This window comes from Rhinopithecus bieti, unplaced genomic scaffold (assembly GCF_001698545.2).
Source record: "Rhinopithecus bieti isolate Rb0 unplaced genomic scaffold, ASM169854v2 scaffold_29388, whole genome shotgun sequence".
NCBI classification, from domain to species: Eukaryota; Metazoa; Chordata; class Mammalia; order Primates; family Cercopithecidae; genus Rhinopithecus; species Rhinopithecus bieti.
This window is the reverse complement of record NW_016813389.1, coordinates 1930089-1948716: the sequence shown is the minus strand read 5'-3', so window position 1 is coordinate 1948716 and position 18628 is coordinate 1930089. Positions and strand designations below refer to the sequence as shown.

The 18628-nt window shown below is 49.2% G+C and overlaps 3 protein-coding genes across 9 annotated transcripts in view; 2 read left to right on the top strand and 1 right to left on the bottom strand.

Annotated features, from left to right (window-relative positions):
* Window positions 1-5384, bottom strand: part of USP20 (ubiquitin specific peptidase 20) — a 41207-nt gene extending 35823 nt beyond the window's left edge. For 4 of the 7 annotated variants that reach the window (XR_001880707.1, XR_001880708.1, XR_001880706.1 and 1 more), the window contains exon 1: window positions 5297-5384. The gene's annotated coding sequence lies outside the window, so the exon portion shown is untranslated. Of the gene's footprint in view, window positions 1-488; window positions 628-4675; window positions 4929-5174; window positions 5274-5296 lie in introns of those variants that run through there. The other 3 variants (XM_017848280.1, XM_017848278.1, XM_017848279.1) reach the window with 3 other exon arrangements.
* A 77-nt stretch (window positions 5385-5461) lies between these two features.
* CUNH9orf78 (chromosome unknown C9orf78 homolog) lies at window positions 5462-14731 on the top strand. Its single transcript, XM_017848282.1, has 9 exons — window positions 5462-5657; window positions 6031-6090; window positions 7389-7440; window positions 7647-7717; window positions 10038-10115; window positions 10945-11142; window positions 12461-12597; window positions 12705-12803; window positions 13761-14731. The coding sequence occupies exons 1-9, from the start codon at window positions 5575-5577 to the stop codon at window positions 13850-13852; spliced, it is 870 nt and encodes a 289-aa protein (XP_017703771.1). The 5' UTR covers window positions 5462-5574; the 3' UTR covers window positions 13853-14731.
* Window positions 14732-18076: 3345 nt separating this feature from the next.
* TOR1A (torsin family 1 member A) overlaps window positions 18077-18628 on the top strand; it is a 12747-nt gene continuing 12195 nt past the window's right edge. The window contains exon 1 of the mRNA XM_017848276.1: window positions 18077-18414. Coding sequence (XP_017703765.1) covers window positions 18141-18414 — 274 coding nt within the window. The 5' untranslated portion in view covers window positions 18077-18140. The remainder of the gene's footprint in view (window positions 18415-18628) is intronic.

Below are 18628 nucleotides of genomic sequence, written 5' to 3'. Positions count from 1 at the left end.
TTTTTTTTTTTTTTGAGATAGATCTGGGTGACAAGAGCAAGACTCTGTCTCAAAAAAAAAAAAGAAGAAGAAAGTTTCTAAAGGTGGAACTCACTCTCTGGTTATGTATGATAATGTTAATTCCTGCTGGGATATTCAGGGGAAAAGGACTGTCATGGCTGCAGCTTACTCCTACCTGAATCAGCAATAATTATGATAATAAGTATAGAGATTAGAGCTAGAGTAGATAAGGCAAATGTTGTAATTGGTGAATCTAGGTGAGGGGTAAGTGGGAGTTCACTGTATTCTTCTTGTAACTTTAAAAGTTTGACTTTTAAAAAAAATAGATTCCCTTTCTCGCCTTTGAGGTAGGAGTAGGGAGGGGGCTTTCTGGGACAGGCAGCCCCATCGCAGGATCCAGGACCCAGCACCCACTGAGCCTCCAGGCCTAGTACCCAGGGCTTTGCTCACCCACCCTCCTGGGCAAGGGCGGCTGTTTTTCAACTCACAGAGGAAGAATGGAAAGTCCCAGACAGGAAGCAACACAGCAGGAAGCCAGCAGGTTGTGTCTGCTTTCCTCACTCTTCCCGTCCCACTTGTGCCTCTGTGCAAATATATGGAGTGTGCACAGCAGGCATTTCATAAAGGCTGAAAGGGAAAGACACCTGTGCAGCTGAAAGAACGTGCTCCAAGGTGCAGCCGCGCAGAATAGGACCTACTGTGCGACAAGTCAGCAAGGTGCAGGGTGTGCCCCGCCCTCCTGGCCCACCAGAGCCTCCTCTCTTGGGGCAGGAGAGCACAGGATAGGAGGAGGAAGGCCTGAGACTTTCGGCAAAGAGCCCACCATTGCTGGCCCCAGGAGACCTACAAGATGCTTCGGGCTCATAAAGGCAGCTTTCCTTCCCTGGGCCTCCAGGGAGGGGGAAAGTGCCACTCCACCCACAGGCGCAAAGTGGAGGGGCAAGGCCTGAAGAGGAGCAGGGGAAGGACCAGCCAGCACAGCCTGTGGGCCCAGGCAGGCAGCACATCTGGACCTGGCTGCCTCTGATGCCTGTTACTCATGGTTTCCCAGAGGTCCTGGCTACATCCTTCTCCTCCCAGCAAGGAACCAGTACCTCAGGATGGGGAGGGTGACACTTCTGGTCCTTCCACCCACACAACGATGCCCACAGTCCTGCCCACGTTGACCCCAACCACATTAGTCATCTCACACCCCCAGCCCTGTACAGGGTGTGTGCCCACCCCCTCCACATTCCCCTCTGGCCCTCACAGCACACACCCTTTCTCTCCTTCCTGCTGTCTTCACTCCACCTCCACACAACAGCATTCTCCCTAAGTCCCAGACACACCCACCCTTTCCCTTAACCCAGTCCTCACTCGGAGGCCACCATCCTGACTCTCGAAGCAGAGCCCTCAGGCCTCCTCATGCCTCCGCACCTCCACGATCTCTGCTGCCCACACACCTCTGTGGTTCCTCATTGCCCTGCCCCCTGCCCCATGGCCCTGAATACTGGAAGTGACACTACCATCTTAGTCTGGTGTTCTCACATATGACCTCACTGGGCCCTCACAACCACCCTGGGAGGTGGCAAGGTTCCAAACTAAATCTATCTCCATCACTAACGATGGAGACACCGAGGCTCAGAGAGGTGGAATAACTGGCTGAGGTCACACAGCTACTGAGTTGCAGAGACATAATTCAAACCCATGACTACCTGCCCTGAGGCCCGTGCTCTAAACGCTCAGCTCCATGATGTCACAAACAGCCCCAGCCTGCCTAGCATGGGGACGACCTTCACCTCCCCAAATCCAAACACGCACACTCCAAGGAAGCTTCCTCACAAGAGCCTCTTCTGAGTCATTCTTCAGAGCATTTTTCTGCTCAGCTTAACTTCCTTCAGTCTAGGATATGACAGTATCTCCCTGCAGCCCAAAGCCTGCTACCGCCCTTTGCTCTGAGCTCTGTCCGGAAGAATCCCTTAATTGGAGAAGGCACAGGCTTGGGGCTACCCTAGGCTGGAGCCAGTCACTGACCCAGGTCATTAAAAGCCTCACACTTGGTGGTAAGCATGAACAGAAACTCAGTCTTGAAGCTCAGACTAGAAACCTTAGAAAAAACTCATATTAGAGATGCAGAAGCTAAGAACTAGGAAAATCATGACTTCTGGGGCCTGAAATCAGATCCTCTCTGTTCAGGCAGCTGGCTTCCCCCACGCAATCTCAGAGTTTAGGGGGGTTTAGAAACCATGCATCTTCCCCTTAAGGCAGAACTCTGCTCTGTAAAAGCCCTATTGGGTTGTTCTCCAAACCCAGTTTGAGCAATCATTGATGATAAAATCATCCTTTTGCCAGAGGGCAGCTCTAGTTGCTTCAAACCTAAGTCTTTACAATAATGGAAATTGGCTCTCCTGAAATTTCTATTTATTGAGCCCTGACTGCTCACTGAAGCCAAAGAGCACTGCCACTTTCCTGTCTTTAAATATTTGTTGTTGGCCAGGCACAGTAGCTCATACCTGTAATCTCAGCACTTTGGGAGGCAGAGGTGGGCGGATCATTCAAGGTCAGGAATTCGAGACCAGCCTGGCCAATATGGCGAAACCCGTCTCTACTAAAAATACAAAAATTAGCCAGGTGTGGTGGTGGGGACCTGTAATCCCAGCTACTCAGGAGGCTGAGGCAGGAGAAACACTTGAACCTGGGAGGCGGAGGTTGGAGTGACCCCAGATTGCACCACTGCACGCCAGCCTGGGCGACCGAGCAAGACTCCGTCTCAAAAAAAAAAAAAATTGTTGTCAACTTGCATGGTTTCTCCAAGTTTCCTCCTTCACACTAATGAGAACCATCTGGATATCTGTTTGCCTTGCTAAGGTAAAAAGCTAAGAAAAGCCTGGCTCTTTCATCACTATTAAATACTCCACAATCAGGACTTGAGTTCAGGGTGTACCCTCTAATAAAAGCCTTTGTAAAATAAAGTTCAAGCTTATAGACCCTTCAAACCACTGGGCAGCAACTGGAACCCAATCCTATCATTCAATTCACTGCTTTATCTGTCATGTTCACAACCAAATCCCAAACCAGAATGTGCTAATTTTAATTTGCAACTCAACCCTGCCACCCTCCCAGAGGTGATTTCCCTTACCTTGCTCTTTTTCTTTTCTGCAGTACTTAGCATCTTCTAACACACTTTACATACTTCACTATCAGAACATACACTCAACTAATCAGGGATCTTTTGTCTCTTTTGCTCACTGACTTATTTCAAGCACTTAGAACTGTGCCTGCTTCATATAGTAAATGCTAAGTATCTGTTGAATACATTGCTCCAATAAATACATTTATTGGATACTGACTATAGCTGGGCTGTGAACTGGATCACGTTGCTGGATCCCAAATCCACCTGGACATGAATGCTCCCTGAACTCTGAAACAAGCCAACATTTCATCTGGCTTCAGAAAGGAGCTAGGAAACCAACCTAAACCTAGGATGAATCTGTACATTTTTTTAAACAACTGAACTCCCAAACAAGACTAAGACCTTGGACTCATCTTTGAACTACATAGAACCTGTATTTCTGGGAGGGTCCTTTTGAGAGGCAGTCTCATCCTACCCTTAAAAGGGCCCAGTGAGACTTGGGCTGCAGTCTCTTTGCAAAGCCACTTACTGCCAGATTCATAGCTGCCACTTTTTCAACATTCCTTTTGCTAAACAGCACTCAATTAGATCTGCCACAGCACAGGTGGTGGGTATCACTGGGTCCTCTGGCCTCACAGAGCAAGGGTGGGGCAGCTCATCTGTACCCTGGGACTTTAGTTGAGGAGGAGGGTCCAGAAATGCCCCTGCCTTCTTGCCCTTTCCTTAGTAGTGTCCAGCACCCCCTGGCGGATGGGCTGCTTGATGGGCAGATTCAGAGCCACCTCTGAGAGCATGAGAGCTGCAGACGTTGACCCCTGGACTCCTGCAGCAATTCCCAAGGAGCCTCTCCATCATCTGACAGGGACTCTGCATCGAGTGAGTGCAGGTGCATCTGGGTTTGGCTGAACCGGTCTGCAAAGGGCAAGACTTTGAGACTTTAATATATGAATTTTGACCAAAGATAAAAGGCTGGTGCAAGAAGTCCTGAGTCTACTATTTTTTCCAGTCCAAGGAAGAAAAGAACAATCTCACTGGAGACTGTTCCAGAGAAAACGTAAGGCATTCCAGAAATGCTGCCCTGCTTTGGAATGGTCTTCCCGAAGAGGGAACCCCAAACAGTCCCCATCAGCCCTTCCCCCCAGCCAATGAGATGTAACAGCAGCTGCAGCAGCAGCAAACATCTACTGCACTCGTACTGTGCCAGGCCCTGTGCAAACCGTGCTGCAGAGACTGACCTGCAACCAACTCCTGTTCCACTTCCTAGCTGTGTAACTTGAGGTACGCACTGCCCCTCAGAGACTACGCATTCTCATTTGTAAAACGAAAAACAATCTACCTCAAAGGATTGCTGGGAGAATTCAGTACGATTATGCTTTGCCCAGGGCCTGCCACATGGTAACTGCTTAATAAGAGGTAGATCTCAAAGTAAGGGATGACGCTGAGAAAAGGAAAAACCACTGTTACTTAAGGGGTTCTTAAAAGTCCAAGAAGCCATTATTTATGCATTTAGGTATTTCCTAAGCGTTTGCTGATACCCGTTTTTCAAATAAACTTTATCCTCACAGTATCTTCGGGGGGGAAGAGGCAGAGGGTAGAGCGACAGACGTCCTGACCAAAGGAGGAAAACCAGGCCCGTGAAAGTCCAGGGGGGTGGCCAGCAAGCACCGAGGAGGAGCCCCCTGGCTCAAACCCTCCTGCGTGGCTTCAAAACATCAGACGCGCCCCTCCTCGCGGAGAAGCTGGGGGCCATTATTCGTGAGGCGGTCGGCGCTGGGACTCTAATTCAGCACCGCAGGGAAGTGGTCATCTTTTGTTCCTAAAGAAAAAAACGCACGTCAGGGCTCAGAGCCCGAGGAAAAAAAAGTCAGCGCCCGAGACGCGAGACGCCACGCGGATGCTTTCAACGCTAGGTCAGGCCCCGGCAGAAATAAAAGGGGGGCGGCCCTGGTTCTGGAAAAGCCACGAGCCTCCAGTGGGCTCAGAGTGGGGTGCTGGGGCCCTGGACGGCGACCGGAGGAGGGGAGAGGGGCGGCGGCGGGCGGGGGTCCCGGGCTCCGCTCACCTGGCCGCAGCGTCTGGCGTACCTGGCGAGGCCAGGCCCTGTCAGCCCGGAGCCGGGCTGGCGTCGCCAATGCTCTGAGAGGCCCGGCCCACAGATGCGGCCGGTGGCGGCCCGGAACTCACCTACGCTCGCAACCGCGCCGCCGCCGCCTGTCAGTCAAGCGCGCCCCCTCCGCTGCGCCGCGCAGGGTTGTGGGGTGGTCTGGCGACGCCCCACCTCCTTCCCTCCGCCGTCCAATCGGAAGAGGCTGACGCCAGGGGAGGGGCCGTGGCCACGCGGGCTGTGCGTGCCAGGGGCGGGGCCAGACGGGTCAGGGGCTCTGACCGCTCTGCGGCGCGCCGGAAGCAGCCTGGGCCGCTGGGCAGAGGCACTGCGGCTGGACAGTTGGGCGGTTGTCAGCATGCCGGTCGTCCGGAAGATTTTCCGTCGCCGCCGGGGCGACTCGGAGTCAGAGGAAGATGAGCAGGACTCAGAGGAGGTTCGGTGCGTTTGGGGCGGGGGTCCCATGGGCCTGGTAGAGAGAGACTTGCTTGGGGGACTCACCACCGGCTGGGCGCTTCGCTGACATTGTTAACTGAGCCCGGATGGTGGTTCCTTCTGCCGACGCAGAAGTTGAGGCTCAAGTGGTGAGGCCGCGGTCCCAAGCCCGCACAGTTGGGAGAGATGCCTCCGGGATGCGCAGTGGCTCTGACTCCCGGTGGGTCTAGGCACAGGGTCGTCCTCTGGACCACTGTGCTGGTAGCTCAGCAGCGGGGCTGGGATGCCCACGAAGGTGCCTTGTTGGTGGCTCTGTTAGCTTTGGATTCCGCGGGGAGTCACTCAGCCTATGCATTGCTCCTTCTTCTTTTTTTTAAAGATTAAAACTGGAAGAGACCAGAGAGGTACAGAACTTGAGGAAGAGGCCCAACGGGGTGAGGTGGGTACTACGGCGGGAGGAGGAGGCGGGGACGACAGACACATCCGCGTCCGGGTCGCTGTCGCAAATATCTCCTCAGACGTAGATTTTTCTCGAGACACTATACACTTTCCATTACCCAAATTGGAGAACAGCGTTCTTTGCAAATGTTTAACCAGGACCTGCCCTCAGCTGTGTCGTCTTGGAGTGTGCTCCGGAGATATAGAAACAGGTCACTAACTCGCGTTTTTTCTTAAAACCAGTTAATTGTGAAATGCATATCGATCGTTAAGAGTTTGTATAATTTAGAAAAGTATAGTCAAGACAATGAAAAGCACCCATAATTCTCCATTCCGGAAGTGACCAGTGTTAACATTTTTTTTTTTCCTTGCAAAGCCACCCGAGAGTGCCATGGTATTAGTATTTAATACTCTTTCCAATCTGTTTTCTCTCTTTCTCTCTTTCTCAGATTGTGTACAACTTTCTATATACTTTTACTCCCTGTTCTTTTCAACTCATTATGACATTATAGGCATTCACCCATATTGTGGAGTATTTTTCAGAAAACCTTCTTAATGGCTGCGTAATATTCCACCAGATGTGTGCATCGTAATTTGTTAACAAATCCCCTATTTTGGGACATGTAGGTGATTTTGTAAATTTTTACTATCAAATAAGGTTGCAGTGTATATCCTTTTAAATTTATCTTGGCTGGGCGCGGTGGCTCACGCCTGTAATCCCAGCACTTTGGGAGGCCGAGGGGGCAGATCACGAGGTCAGGAGATCGAGGCCATCCTGGCTAACAGGATGAAACCCCGCCTCCACTAAAAATACAAAAAATTAGCTGGGCATGGTGGCGGGCGCCTGTAGTCCCAGCTACTGGGGAGGCTGAGGCAGGAGAATGGCGTGAACCCGGGAGGCAGAGCTTGCAAAGTGAGCAGAGATCGCGCCACTGTACTCCAGCCTGGGCAACAGAGCGAGACTCCATCTCAATTTAAAAAAAAAAAATTATCTTTAGCTGCACTTTCCATGATGAGAGTACCTTAGAAATGAGATTTCCGGGCCAAGATAATGCCAAATGGCTTTACAGGAAAGTGGGACAGTGTACCACTTCACCACCAGCCCACCCTTCTTCCAGCATGTACGGTGCTTGTTGAGCCCTGTTTTATGCTTATAGGCTTTTCCAGCCGGCTTGCCTGCCCGCCCTTCAAATCCCACCCTTGCACTAATGTTGCAATCCACATACCTGAGAGAGTTCCTCCTCATCTCTGAATTATGCCATTTCTCTCTCTCCCTCTCCCGTTTTTGGTTTTGCTCAGTGCTGTGGCCCTGCTGGTGGGAGAGAAGGTACAAGAGGAGACAACTCTAGTGGTAAGTTATGGGGTCTTCCCTGGGTAGTTATGGGGTCTTCCCTGGGTAGTTATGGGGTCTTCCCTGGGTAGTTATGGGGTCTTCCCTGGGTAGTGATGGCAACCCTCCCTGCAGTGCTCTTCAGTGAGTGAGTATGCTTTACAAAAAAACAAATTCCACTACCATTTATTTAGATGCTTCCTCTTAACTGTGTTTGCTTTCCACAGGATGATCCCTTTCAGATGAAGACAGGTGGTATGGTGGATATGAAGAAACTGAAGGAAAGGGGCAAAGAAAAGTAAGTGCAGGATAGGCTTATATGCAAATTCACCTTTAGCCGCTGCCTGGGTCTAGGTTCCCTCAGAGAACAGAGGCCTGTAGCAGCAGCATTAGTGGGACATCTCGAAGCAGGTTTTGTGCTTTGCAAAGGCTATGTTATTTAAAAACAAAGAAAACAGAAAGTCTTTAAAAGTTAACTTAGAGCCAAGCTGGTAGACTCCTTTTGTAAAAGTGTGTTGTAGGCATGATGACTGATGCCTATAATCCCAACACTTTGCCGGGCGTGGTGGCTCACGCCTGTAATCCCAGCACTTTGGGAGGCCGAGGTGGGCGGATCACAAGGTCAGGAGATCGAGACCACGGTGAAACCCCGTCCCTACTAAAATACAAAAAATTAGCCGGGCGCGGTGGCGGGCGCCTGTAGTCCCAGCCACTCAGGAGGCTGAGGCAGGAGAATGGCAGGAACCCAGGAAGCGGAGCTTGCAGTGAGCCGAGATCGCGCCACTGCACTCCAGCCAGGGGACAGAGCGAGACTCCGTCTCAAAAAAAAAAAAAAAAAAAAAAATCCCAACACTTTGGGAGGCTGAGGCTAGCTTGAGTCCAGGAGTTTAAGACCAACCTGGGCAACATAGTGAGACCCTTGTCTCTACAAAAAAAAAAAGAAATACATGTACATATATATGTACACACATGTACATGTGTACGTGTATATATACGTGTATGTGTGTATGTGTATCTCTGGGTGTGGTGGTATGTGCCTGTAGTCCCAGCAACTCAGGAAGTTAAAGTGGGAGAATTGCTTGAGTCAGGGAGGTTGAGGCTAGAGTGAGCCGTGATCACACCACTGCACTCCAGCCTGGGTGACAGAGAAAGACCCTGTCTCAAAAAAATAAAATAAGTGAACCCATGAGGGAAGTTTCATATAAAAACAATTAACAAAAATAATACATTCAGGCCAGCTGTGGTGGCTCATGCCTGTAATGCCAGCACTTCGGGAGGCTGAGGCAGGCGGATTACCTGAGGTCAGGAGTTCGAGACCAGCCTGACCAATATGGTGAAACACTGTCTCTTTTAAAAATACAAAAGTTGCCAGGCGCGGTGGCTCAAGCCTGTAATCCCAGCACTTTGGGAGGCCGAGACAGGCAGATCACGAGGTCAGGAGATTGAGACCATCCTGGCTAACACGGTGAAACCCTGTCTCTACTAAAAATACAAAAAATGAGCCAGGCGAGGTGGCAGGCGTCTGTAGTCCCAGCTACTCGGGAGGCTGAGGCAGGAGCATGGCGTAAACCCGAGAGGCGGAGCTTGCAGTGAGCTGAGATCCGGCCACTGCACTCCAGCCTGGGCGACAGAGCGAGACTCCGTCTCAAAAAAAATAAATAAATAAAAAATAAAAATACAGAAGTTAGCCGGGCGTTGTGGTGGGTGCCCGTAATCCCAGTTACTCAGGAGGCTGAGGCAGGAGAATTGCTTGAACTCGGGAGGCGAGGTTGCAGTGAGCTGAGATCGCACCACTGTACTCCAGCCTGGGCGACAGAGTGAGACCCATCTCAATAAATAAATAAATTAGGCCGGGCGCGGTGGCTCAAGCCTGTAATCCCAGCACTTTGGGAGGTCAAGATGGGCAGATCACGAGGTCAGGAGATCGAGACCATCCTGGCTAACACGGTGAAACCCCGTCTCTACTAAAAAATACAAAAAACTAGCCGGGCGAGGTGGCGGGTGCCTGTAGTCCCAGCTACTCCGGAGGCTGAGGCAGGAGAATGGCATAAACCCGGGAGGCGGAGTTTGCAGTGAGCTGAGATCCAGCCACTGCACTCCAGCCCGGGCGACAGAGAGAGACTCCGTCTCAAAAAATAAATAAATAAATAAATAAATCAAATAATTCAAAAGTTTAAAAAATAAAAGTACACTGTGTACTTTTGTGACAACTATATAGCATTTATATTGAATTAGGTATTAAAAGTAATCTAGAGATGATTTAAAGCAGATGGTAGTATGTGCGTAGACTAGATGCAGATATTACACTATTTTATATAAGGGACTTCACTATCTGCAGATTTCGGTATCCTTGAGGGGGCACTAGAACCAATCGCCCATGGATACCTAAGGATAAGTGTATCCACTCAATCCTTGGAGGTATCACTAGCAGCCAACAGTTTGCTTGCATATATTTCTAGAGTTTCTTTCATTTACATGTTATACTATAGCTTTTTTTTTTCGCCAACCATAAATGGTATATTATAAATGCTTGTGTCTTTGTTTTCTTCTTAGAACATAAAACTCAGCTTCACTGAGTTGTGACTTGAAAGCTCTTTCTTACTGTTCTCTCCCTTCAGGATCAGTGAAGAGGAGGACCTGCACCTGGGGACATCGTTTTCTGCAGAAACCAACAGACGGGATGAGGATGCAGACATGTAAGTGTCAGTCTGTTTGGCTATGAGCAATTGGGGCTGGACCCCAGTCAGAGTCCAAGATATTTAGTCAACAGATGACATTTCTAGAATTTTCTAGAAGATGTCAAAGTTGGCCCCTCTGTTTCTACCTCCCAGCTTAAGAACTTTGAAAACCTCCTAAAAGGTCTTTTCAGGCTGGGCATGGTGGTTCTCGCCTATAATCCCAGCACTTTGGGAGGCCGAGGCAGGCAAATCACCTGAGGTGGGGAGGTGACCAGACTGACCAACATGGAGAAACCCCGTCCCTACTGAAAATACAAAATTAGCCGGATGTGGTGGTGGGCACCTGTAATCCCAGCTACTCGGGAGGCTGAGGCAGGAGAATCGCTTGAACCTGGGAGGTGGAGGTTGTAGTAAGCTGAGATCTCGCCATTGCACTCCAGCCTGGGCAACAAGAGTGAAACTCCATCTCCGAAAACAAAAAATAAAACTTCTTTTCAAAGGTGGTTTCATGACTAGTAATATTTCCCCAAAACATTGCAGGGATAAAACATGGACTTGCCTACTTTTTATTTAGCCAACAAAGCTGTTGGCAAACTATCATCTTTCTGTCTTCAAAGAACCTGTACATCCTAACACCATTAGATTAGAGGGACATAACCTCATAGGTTGGTGCTTCTTTAACTGGAAAATTTCTAACTTGATGAAAAAACTCAAGTTATTTTGTATTTTTCTGGTTTCTCCATGGACCGTCACTGGTCTGTGGGCCAGTGTTGGGGACCACTAATTTAGAGGAGACCTGGTGTGTGTTTCCCGCCCCTCCCTGAGCCCTGTGGGTTTCTCACTTCAGGATGAAGTACATTGAGACAGAGCTAAAGAAGAGGAAAGGGATCGTGGAACATGAGGAACAGAAAGTTAAGCCAAAGAATGCAGAGGACTGTCTTTATGAACTTCCCGAAAACATCCGTGTTTCCTCAGCAAAGAAGACTGAGGAGATGCTTTCCAACCAGATGCTGAGTGGCATTCCTGAGGTGGACCTGGGCATCGAGTATGTTTGAGACCCATAGGCAGAAGACACAGTGCTTTCCGGTTAAAAGTTATGGGGGACAGGCCAGGCGCGGTGGCTCATGCCTGTAATCCCAGCACTTTGGGAGGCTGAGGTGGGTGGATCACAAGGTCAGGAGTTCAAGACCAGCCTGGCCAAGATGGTGGAACCCCATCTCTACTAAAAATACAAAAATTAGCTGGGCATGGTGGCGGGCACCTGTAATCCCAGCTACTTAGGAGTCTGAGGCAGGAAATTGCTTGAACCCGGGAGGTGGAGGTTGCGGTGAGCCAAGATCATGCCACTGCACTCCAGTCTGGCGACAGAATGAGACTCTATCTCAAAAGAAAAAAAAATTTATGAGAGACAGGTGTGGTGGCTTACGCCTATAATCCCAGTACTTGGGAGGCCAAGGCAGGAGGATCACATGAGGCCAGGAGACCAGCCTGATAAATATAGTGAGACTCCTGTCTCTACAAAAAATTTAAAAAATTAGCTGGGCTCTCACTTGAGCTCAGAGTTGAGGCTACAGTGAGCCATGATTGCACCACTGCATACCAGCCTGGGTGACAAAGTAAGACCCTGTCTTTTTTTTTTAAAAAAAAAGGCTAGACATGGTGATTTGTGCCTGTTATCCTAGCTCTTTGGGAGGCAAAGGTGGAAGGATCACTTCAGCCCAGGAGTTCGAGACCAGCCTGGGCAGTGTAGTGAGACCCCATGTTCTTATCTGTGTCCTTAGAATCCTACAAATACAAACGAGATTGTCTCTGGCAGGTTGTTGCTAGAAGTTTTGCTGAAGGCTTGGCCAGAGTAGTAAGGGCCCCTGGCTGCTGAAAGCAAAAGGGGTTCTTTAGCCTCTGTTGACAGCTGTATCAGGCCCTTTATTCTTCTGTTTTCTTCTAGCAGGAGCCATGTTAAAGGCTCACCCACCCCTTCTCCCCATGATCCTTCTTAAAACAAAATATCCACTTTAAGAGGGGATTGTCATGGAAGAAGTGCAATTGTCAGAATAATCTTTTGGTACAGTAGAAAGTTGGGAGGCTTCTAGGCTCTTTTCCGGCCTTACAAACTTTGAGCCTTAAGCATTTTACTTCTCTGAAGCTCAATTTGCTCTTGATCAGAAGAGCAGAGTAACTGTGGTTCTCTGACGGCCGTGAGAGTTCCATGAGAATGTGACTACAAGTGTGCTTGGTAAACTGGAGAGCTGTGTCCCAGGACACATGATTTTCTTATGTCCTGCTGGGCTGCCAGCCTCACCACTCACATCTGAGTAGTAAGGTGCTATCATCTTCTAAGTGGTGTGGTTTCTTTCTCTCCATAGTGCTAAAATTAAAAATATAATTTCCACGGAGGATGCCAAGGCCCGTCTGCTGGCAGAGCAGCAGAACAAGAAGAAAGACAGCGAGACCTCCTTCGTGCCTACCAACATGGCTGTGAATTACGTGCAGCACAACAGATGTAAGCCCCTCAGGGAGAGCGGTCTTGCCCCCTTTCCCTTATTTGGGCTGAGGTCCCTAGGAACCTCATGTTCCGTCTAACGTGTCCCCTGGTCTCTTTGGGTCCAGTTTATCATGAAGAGCTCAACGCACCCATACGGAGAAACAAAGAAGAGCCCAAGGCCCGGCCCTTGAGAGTAGGCGACACGGAGAAGCCAGAGCCTGAGCGTGAGTGCAACAAAGGCCTCGGGGCTGCCTGGAGAGCTCAGCTCTGTGGTGGCCCATGGAGGCAGGGTGCAGCGGGGGACAGTGTGGAGGTTGGCACTGAAGCTGGGGCATCTGGGTTCCAGTCCATGCTCTGGACCATGACTATGTGCCTTCCCCTTTCTAAGCCTCAGTTTCCTCATGGGAATCCTAATAAAACCTACCTGTTAGGATTGCTCTGAGAATTCAGTATCAAGCATACTATCTCATATTCTCAAGCACAGTAGAGACTCAAGAAGTCAGAAAATTTCAGTAAGGACAAATAAAAGCTACTCATAAGGTTAGCCGAGTGCAGTGCCTCACACTTGTAGTCTCAGCTGCTGGGGAAGCTGGGGCAGGAGGATCACTTGAGACTGAGAGTTCAAGGCTACAGTGAGCTATGACTGGATGACTATACTCTAGCCTGTGTGACAGAATGAGACCACATCTTTTTTTTTTTAAGAAAAGAAAAAGGTATTGGCCAGGCTCAGTGGCCCACACTTATAATTCCAGCACTTTGGGAGCTAAGGCAGGCAGATCACCTAAGGTCAGGAGTTCGAGACTAGCCTGGCCAACATGGTGAAACCCCATCTCTACTAAAAATATGAAAATTAGCCAGGCATCATGGCAGGTGCCTGTAATCCCAGCTACTCAGGAGGCTGAGGCAAGAGAACCGCTTGAACCCGGGAGGTGGAGGTTGCAGTGAGCTTAGATCATGCCATTACACTCTAGCCTGGGCAACAGGGTGAAACTCCATCTCAAAATAAGAAAACAAAAAAAAAAGACAAATAAGTATCTACGGAGGCCCTACTGTGTTCACTGGATTAGGCGCTGGGGCTCCTGTGGGGAAGGAAACAGCCAGTTGTCTTTGCCTACATGGAGTAAAGTCTAGCAGTGGGTTCCAGCATGGCAAACCACCTTTCCCATTATTTTCCTTCTCAGGGTCCCCTCCTAACCGCAAGCGTCCTGCTAACGAGAAGGCAACTGATGACTATCATTATGAGAAGTTCAAGAAAATGAATAGGCGGTACTGAGCTGTGCAGAGTGGGATGTAAATAGCGCCTTCCTCTCCCTATATCCCTCCCATGAAACACGGCTTCCTGGCCGGGCGCGGTGGCTCAGGCCTGTAATCCCAGCACTTTGGGAGGCCGAGGCGGGCGGATCACCTGAGGTCGGGAGTTTGAGACCAGCCTGACAAACATGGAGAAACCCTGTCTCTACTAAAAATACAAAAAAGTTAGCCAGGCGTGGTGGCACATGCCTGTAGTCCCGGCTACTCGGGAAGCTGAGGCAGGAGAATCACTTGAACCCGAGAGGCAGAGGTTGCGGTGAGCCGAGATTGTACCATTGCACTCTAGCCTGGGCAACAAGAGCGAAACTGTCTCAAAAAAAAAGGAAAGAAAAATGGCTTCCTGGACAGAGCGTGCTCATTTGCTAGCGAACAGTTCCAGAAACAGGCCTTATTAGTCCTCCTGCTTACCTGCTGGATTTTTCAGGCACTAAATTTATAACTTTTTAAAACAAAACAATGTGTAATTTTCCATTTGGGGGCAAACTCTATTCTTGTGAGCGTTATTAAATCTTGTTTGTAAATATATTGTCTTTCTCTTAATATTTGCTCTGGGTCAGGAAGAAACTGTTCACGGTGTGATAATATCCTTTAGATTGTGCTTTCATTATTATAGATGCATCATGTCTTCTGCTTTCACATATCTGGGATGGGGTCAGAAATGCATCCTCCATTGATTAGAGTGGGTCCAACTGACAGAAAAATCTAGGATGAGATCAGAAGGATACTGGTGTTTTCTGACTTTTACAAAATTACTTGTTTGTTTTCATTAAAAAAGAAAAAGCATAAACTATGTTTCTTATTACTATTAGAATTTAATTATTAAATTTCAAAATGAATCCAACCATATTGTTTGTATTATGTTTCCTTATACCAACATCAGGTAATGTTTTCAAAGCCCATGGTTTGGGTAGCTTAAATGTAAAATTGAATTGCTGAGATGGATTTTCTCATTTATTTCAAATGTCATAGACATGCTGCAACCTGCTAACTGTCAAGTACCTTCTTACCTATGCCCTCATTTTTCCTGAGGCATCCACATGGGTCCGGAATAGGAAAGAGCAGATTGGCTTACGGGCGGATTTAGAGCAGATATTGTGGTTATGGTGGTTTGGCCCAGGAGTCACATCTGAGCCCAGCTCACAGCTTACTAATTGTGTCCTTGGACAGATCCTTTTCACTCTTAGCCTCAGTTTTCTCATCTGTAAAGTGGAGATTTTTTTTTCCACCTCCACTTGAATGTGGTCAGTGAAGGCAGGAACCTTGTGTGCCTAATTTTTAAATTTGAAACCCCAGGGCATAGCCCACAATCTGACACATAGGCAGTCCTCAAAACTATGAATGATCCCTATAGTGTCTGGCTTGTAACAAATGCACAAAAGTATTATTTTAACTCCAATATGAAAAAGTTGAACCTTAAAAAATATTTTCAGGATATTTCAACTAGCATTTAACAGGTCCCAACGATGTACAGGGGTAACCCAAGATGAATACTAAAGGCCTAGCACATCTGGCACCCAACAATGCAACACGTGTTTATGGGATGAACAGGCAAGTAAGTGGATGATCAACAGTTCTCACTTGCCAGAGTTCCCTTTGCTGGAAAATGAGTAATCTTTTACCCAGCTTAAAAGTGGCCGCCAGATGGAGGGAGCCAGGTCTCTCACTGTTGGGGTGGGAATTCACAGATAAGCAAGGGGAGGAGGCTCCAATGATCCGTGTAATGGATTAGAGTTGGAGATGTCAGCATGAGCTCATGTTTAGCTTAATACAAGTACAGATGTTTACCTAGAAATATTTATAGATGTGTGTTTAATAGTATATATACACATTTTTTTGTTCTGTCAGCTGAGACTGCCTGAAAGAAATGACATCTCAGTAAGAAGCACACCTAGCACCCAGACCTTGGTTTCTCTTTTTTTTTTTTTTTCTTTTTTTGAGATGGAGTCTTGCTCTGTCACCCAGGCTGGAGTACAGTGGCATGATCTCGGCTCACTGCAGCCTCCACCTCCTGAGTTCAAAGAATTCTCCTGTTTCAGCCTGCTGCGTAACCGGGACTACAGGCACACGCCACCATGCCCAGCTAATTATTTTGTATTTTCAGTAGAGATGGGGTTTCACCATATTGGTCAGGCTGGTCCCAAACTCCTGACCTCAGGTGATCCACCTGCCTCAGCCTCCCACAGTGCTGGATTACAGGCACGAGCCACCATGCCCAGCCAGTTTCTAATGCCATTCTACAATGAAAGGAATCAGCGTTCCTCGTAGAAATAGGATTCTAGGCCGGGCGCGGTGGCTCAAGCCTGTAATCCCAGCACTTTGGGAGGCCGAGACGGGTGGATCATGAGGTCAGGAGATCGAGACCATCCTGGCTTACACTGTGAAACCCCGTCTCTACTAAAAAATACAAAAAACTAGCCGGGCGAGGTGGCGGGCGCCTGTAGTCCCAGCTACTCGGGAGGCTGAGGCAGGAGAATGGCGTAAACCCAGGAGGCGGAGCTTGCAGTCAGCTGAGATCCAGCCACTGCACTCCAGCCTGGGCGACACAGTGAGACTCCCATCTCAAAAAAAAAAAGAAATAGGATTCTAGGACTGGGGCAGGAAACACACAAGATGAGCCTGGAGCATCCTGTAGTGGCAGAAAGGAAAGAAGCACTCAAACCCAAATAAACTGGTATACACTGGGTGTAGGTCAAAGGAGCACAAAGAACTACTTAAATTCCCCGAGGCTGAAATGAGAACAATGTGAGGAAAAAAAAAATTAGTACTGTATTATAACACAAAGGATAAAATAACAATGGTCCATACTGATGTAAATGAATACATGGGGGAGAAGAAACAAATCTCCCATGCAGAGTTCCAGATAATCTCTGCAGATACTCTGCCCCCAAGGAGGTGGAGCAAAATCCCCAACTCCTTAATGTGTGGGCTGTGCATGGGACCTCCTTCCAAAGAGTACAGTAGAGAAAAGAGGGGTGGGGAGAAGAATAAGTGTATAGTGTGGAGACTTGACAAACACTACCTCAGTCAAGTGATCAAGTCAGCACCAACGGTGATAAGTAATGTTGACAGTAAGAACCCTTCCTTGGTAGGATGTGATGAGCATAGCACTTTACCTCTGTGATCTTCCTTCCAAAACCCCATAGCACTAGTCTAATCCTGAGAAAAACATCAAATTCGAATAGAGGGCCAGCCTACCAAAGATTGTGCCAGTACTCCTCAAAACTATCAAGGTCATCAAAAATAAAAGGCTGAGGCCAGGCATGGTGGCCCACACCTGTAATCCCAGCACTTTGGGAGGCTGAGGTGGGCGAATCACAAGGTCAGGAGATCGAGACCATCCTGGCCAACATCGTGAAACCCCGTCTTTACCAAAAATACAAAAATTAGCCAGGCATGGTGGTGTATGCCTGTAATCCCAGCTGCTCGGGAGGCTGAGACAGAAGAATCACTCGAACCTGGGAGGCGGAGGTTGCAATGAGCTGAGATCACACCACTGTACTCCAGCTAAAATAAAAATAAAAACAAAAGGCTGAGATACTGTCACTAACAGGAGTCTAAGACATAACAAATTCATGTATCCTGAATGGAAACCTGGGGCAGAAAAAGGAATTAAGTAAAAGGAAGGAAATCCGAATAAACTGTACACTTTAGTTAATATAACAACAGTGCTTCGTTAATTTTAACAAATGTAATACATTAATAATGTAAGAATTTAGTAACGGGGTAATTGCAGGGAGGTGTGGCACATGGGAACTCTGTACTATCTTATCAATTTTTTCTGTAAATCTGTTCTAAAAATTAACGTCCATTATTTTTTTTTGGGGGGGGGCGGGACACAGTCTTGCTCTGTCGCCCAGGCTGGACCGTAGTGGTGAGATCTCAGCTCACTGCAACCTGTGCCTCCTGGGCTCAAGCGATTCTCATGCGTCAGCCTCCCCAGTAGCTAGGTGCCTACCACCACACCTGGCTAATTTTATATTTTTAGTAGAAGACGTGGTTTCACCATGTTGGTGAGGCTGGTCTTGAACTCCTGACCTCAGGCGATCCACCCGCCTCAGCCTCCCAAAGGGCTGGGATTACAGGCGTGAGCCACCACGCCCGGCAAAAATAACGTCCATTACTTTAAAATAAACAAACAAAAACACGTGGCGGGGGCGGCGCAGAACCGACCTTCCGGAAGCAAAACAGGGCTTTGTACCGACCAAAGATGGCGGACGCCGGCGTCGGGAGGAGGGCTGCCCTGAAGAAAGATGGCCTCCGCGCGAGGAGGAACCGGAAGCGCGGGTCTGGCGGCGGTACTGGTTCGCGGTCGGCGCGAGAACGCGCAGGGTGGCGCGGGTCCGGGCATGAAGCTAGGCCGGGCCGCGTTGGGCCTGCTGCTGCTGGCGGCGTCCGTGGTGCAGGCGGTGGAGCCCATCAGCCTGGGACTGGCCCTGGCCGGCGTCCTCACCGGCTACATCTACCCGCGTCTCTACTGCCTCTTCGCCGAGTGCTGCGGGCAGAAGCGGAGTCTTAGCCGGGAGGGTAGGCAGGGGCGGGGCGGGGCGGGGCTGAGGCTGGAAGCTGGGGCTGGGGCTGGGAGATGGCACTAGGGCTGGGCTAGGACCAGGGGATGGAGGATGGAGGATGGAGGCCGGGGGATGGCACCGGGGCCGGGCTAGGACTAGGGCTGGAGTGGGGCTTGGGGGCTGGGCGATGGCACTGGGGCCGGGCCGGGCCGGGCCGGGGCTGGGGCTGG

What these genes read in the sequence shown, in the direction of transcription:
- CUNH9orf78 (XM_017848282.1), top strand. Translation starts at nt 5,575, where the DNA reads ATGCCGGTCGTCCGGAAGATTTTCCGTCGCCGCCGGGGCGACTCGGAG. An exon ending in AAGAGGCCCAACGGGGTGAG is followed by an intron (nt 6,091 to 7,388) that starts GTGGGTACTACG and finishes GGTTTTGCTCAG; the next exon opens with TGCTGTGGCCCTGCTGGTGG. An exon ending in AAGGAAAGGGGCAAAGAAAA is followed by an intron (nt 7,718 to 10,037) that starts GTAAGTGCAGGA and finishes CTCTCCCTTCAG; the next exon opens with GATCAGTGAAGAGGAGGACC.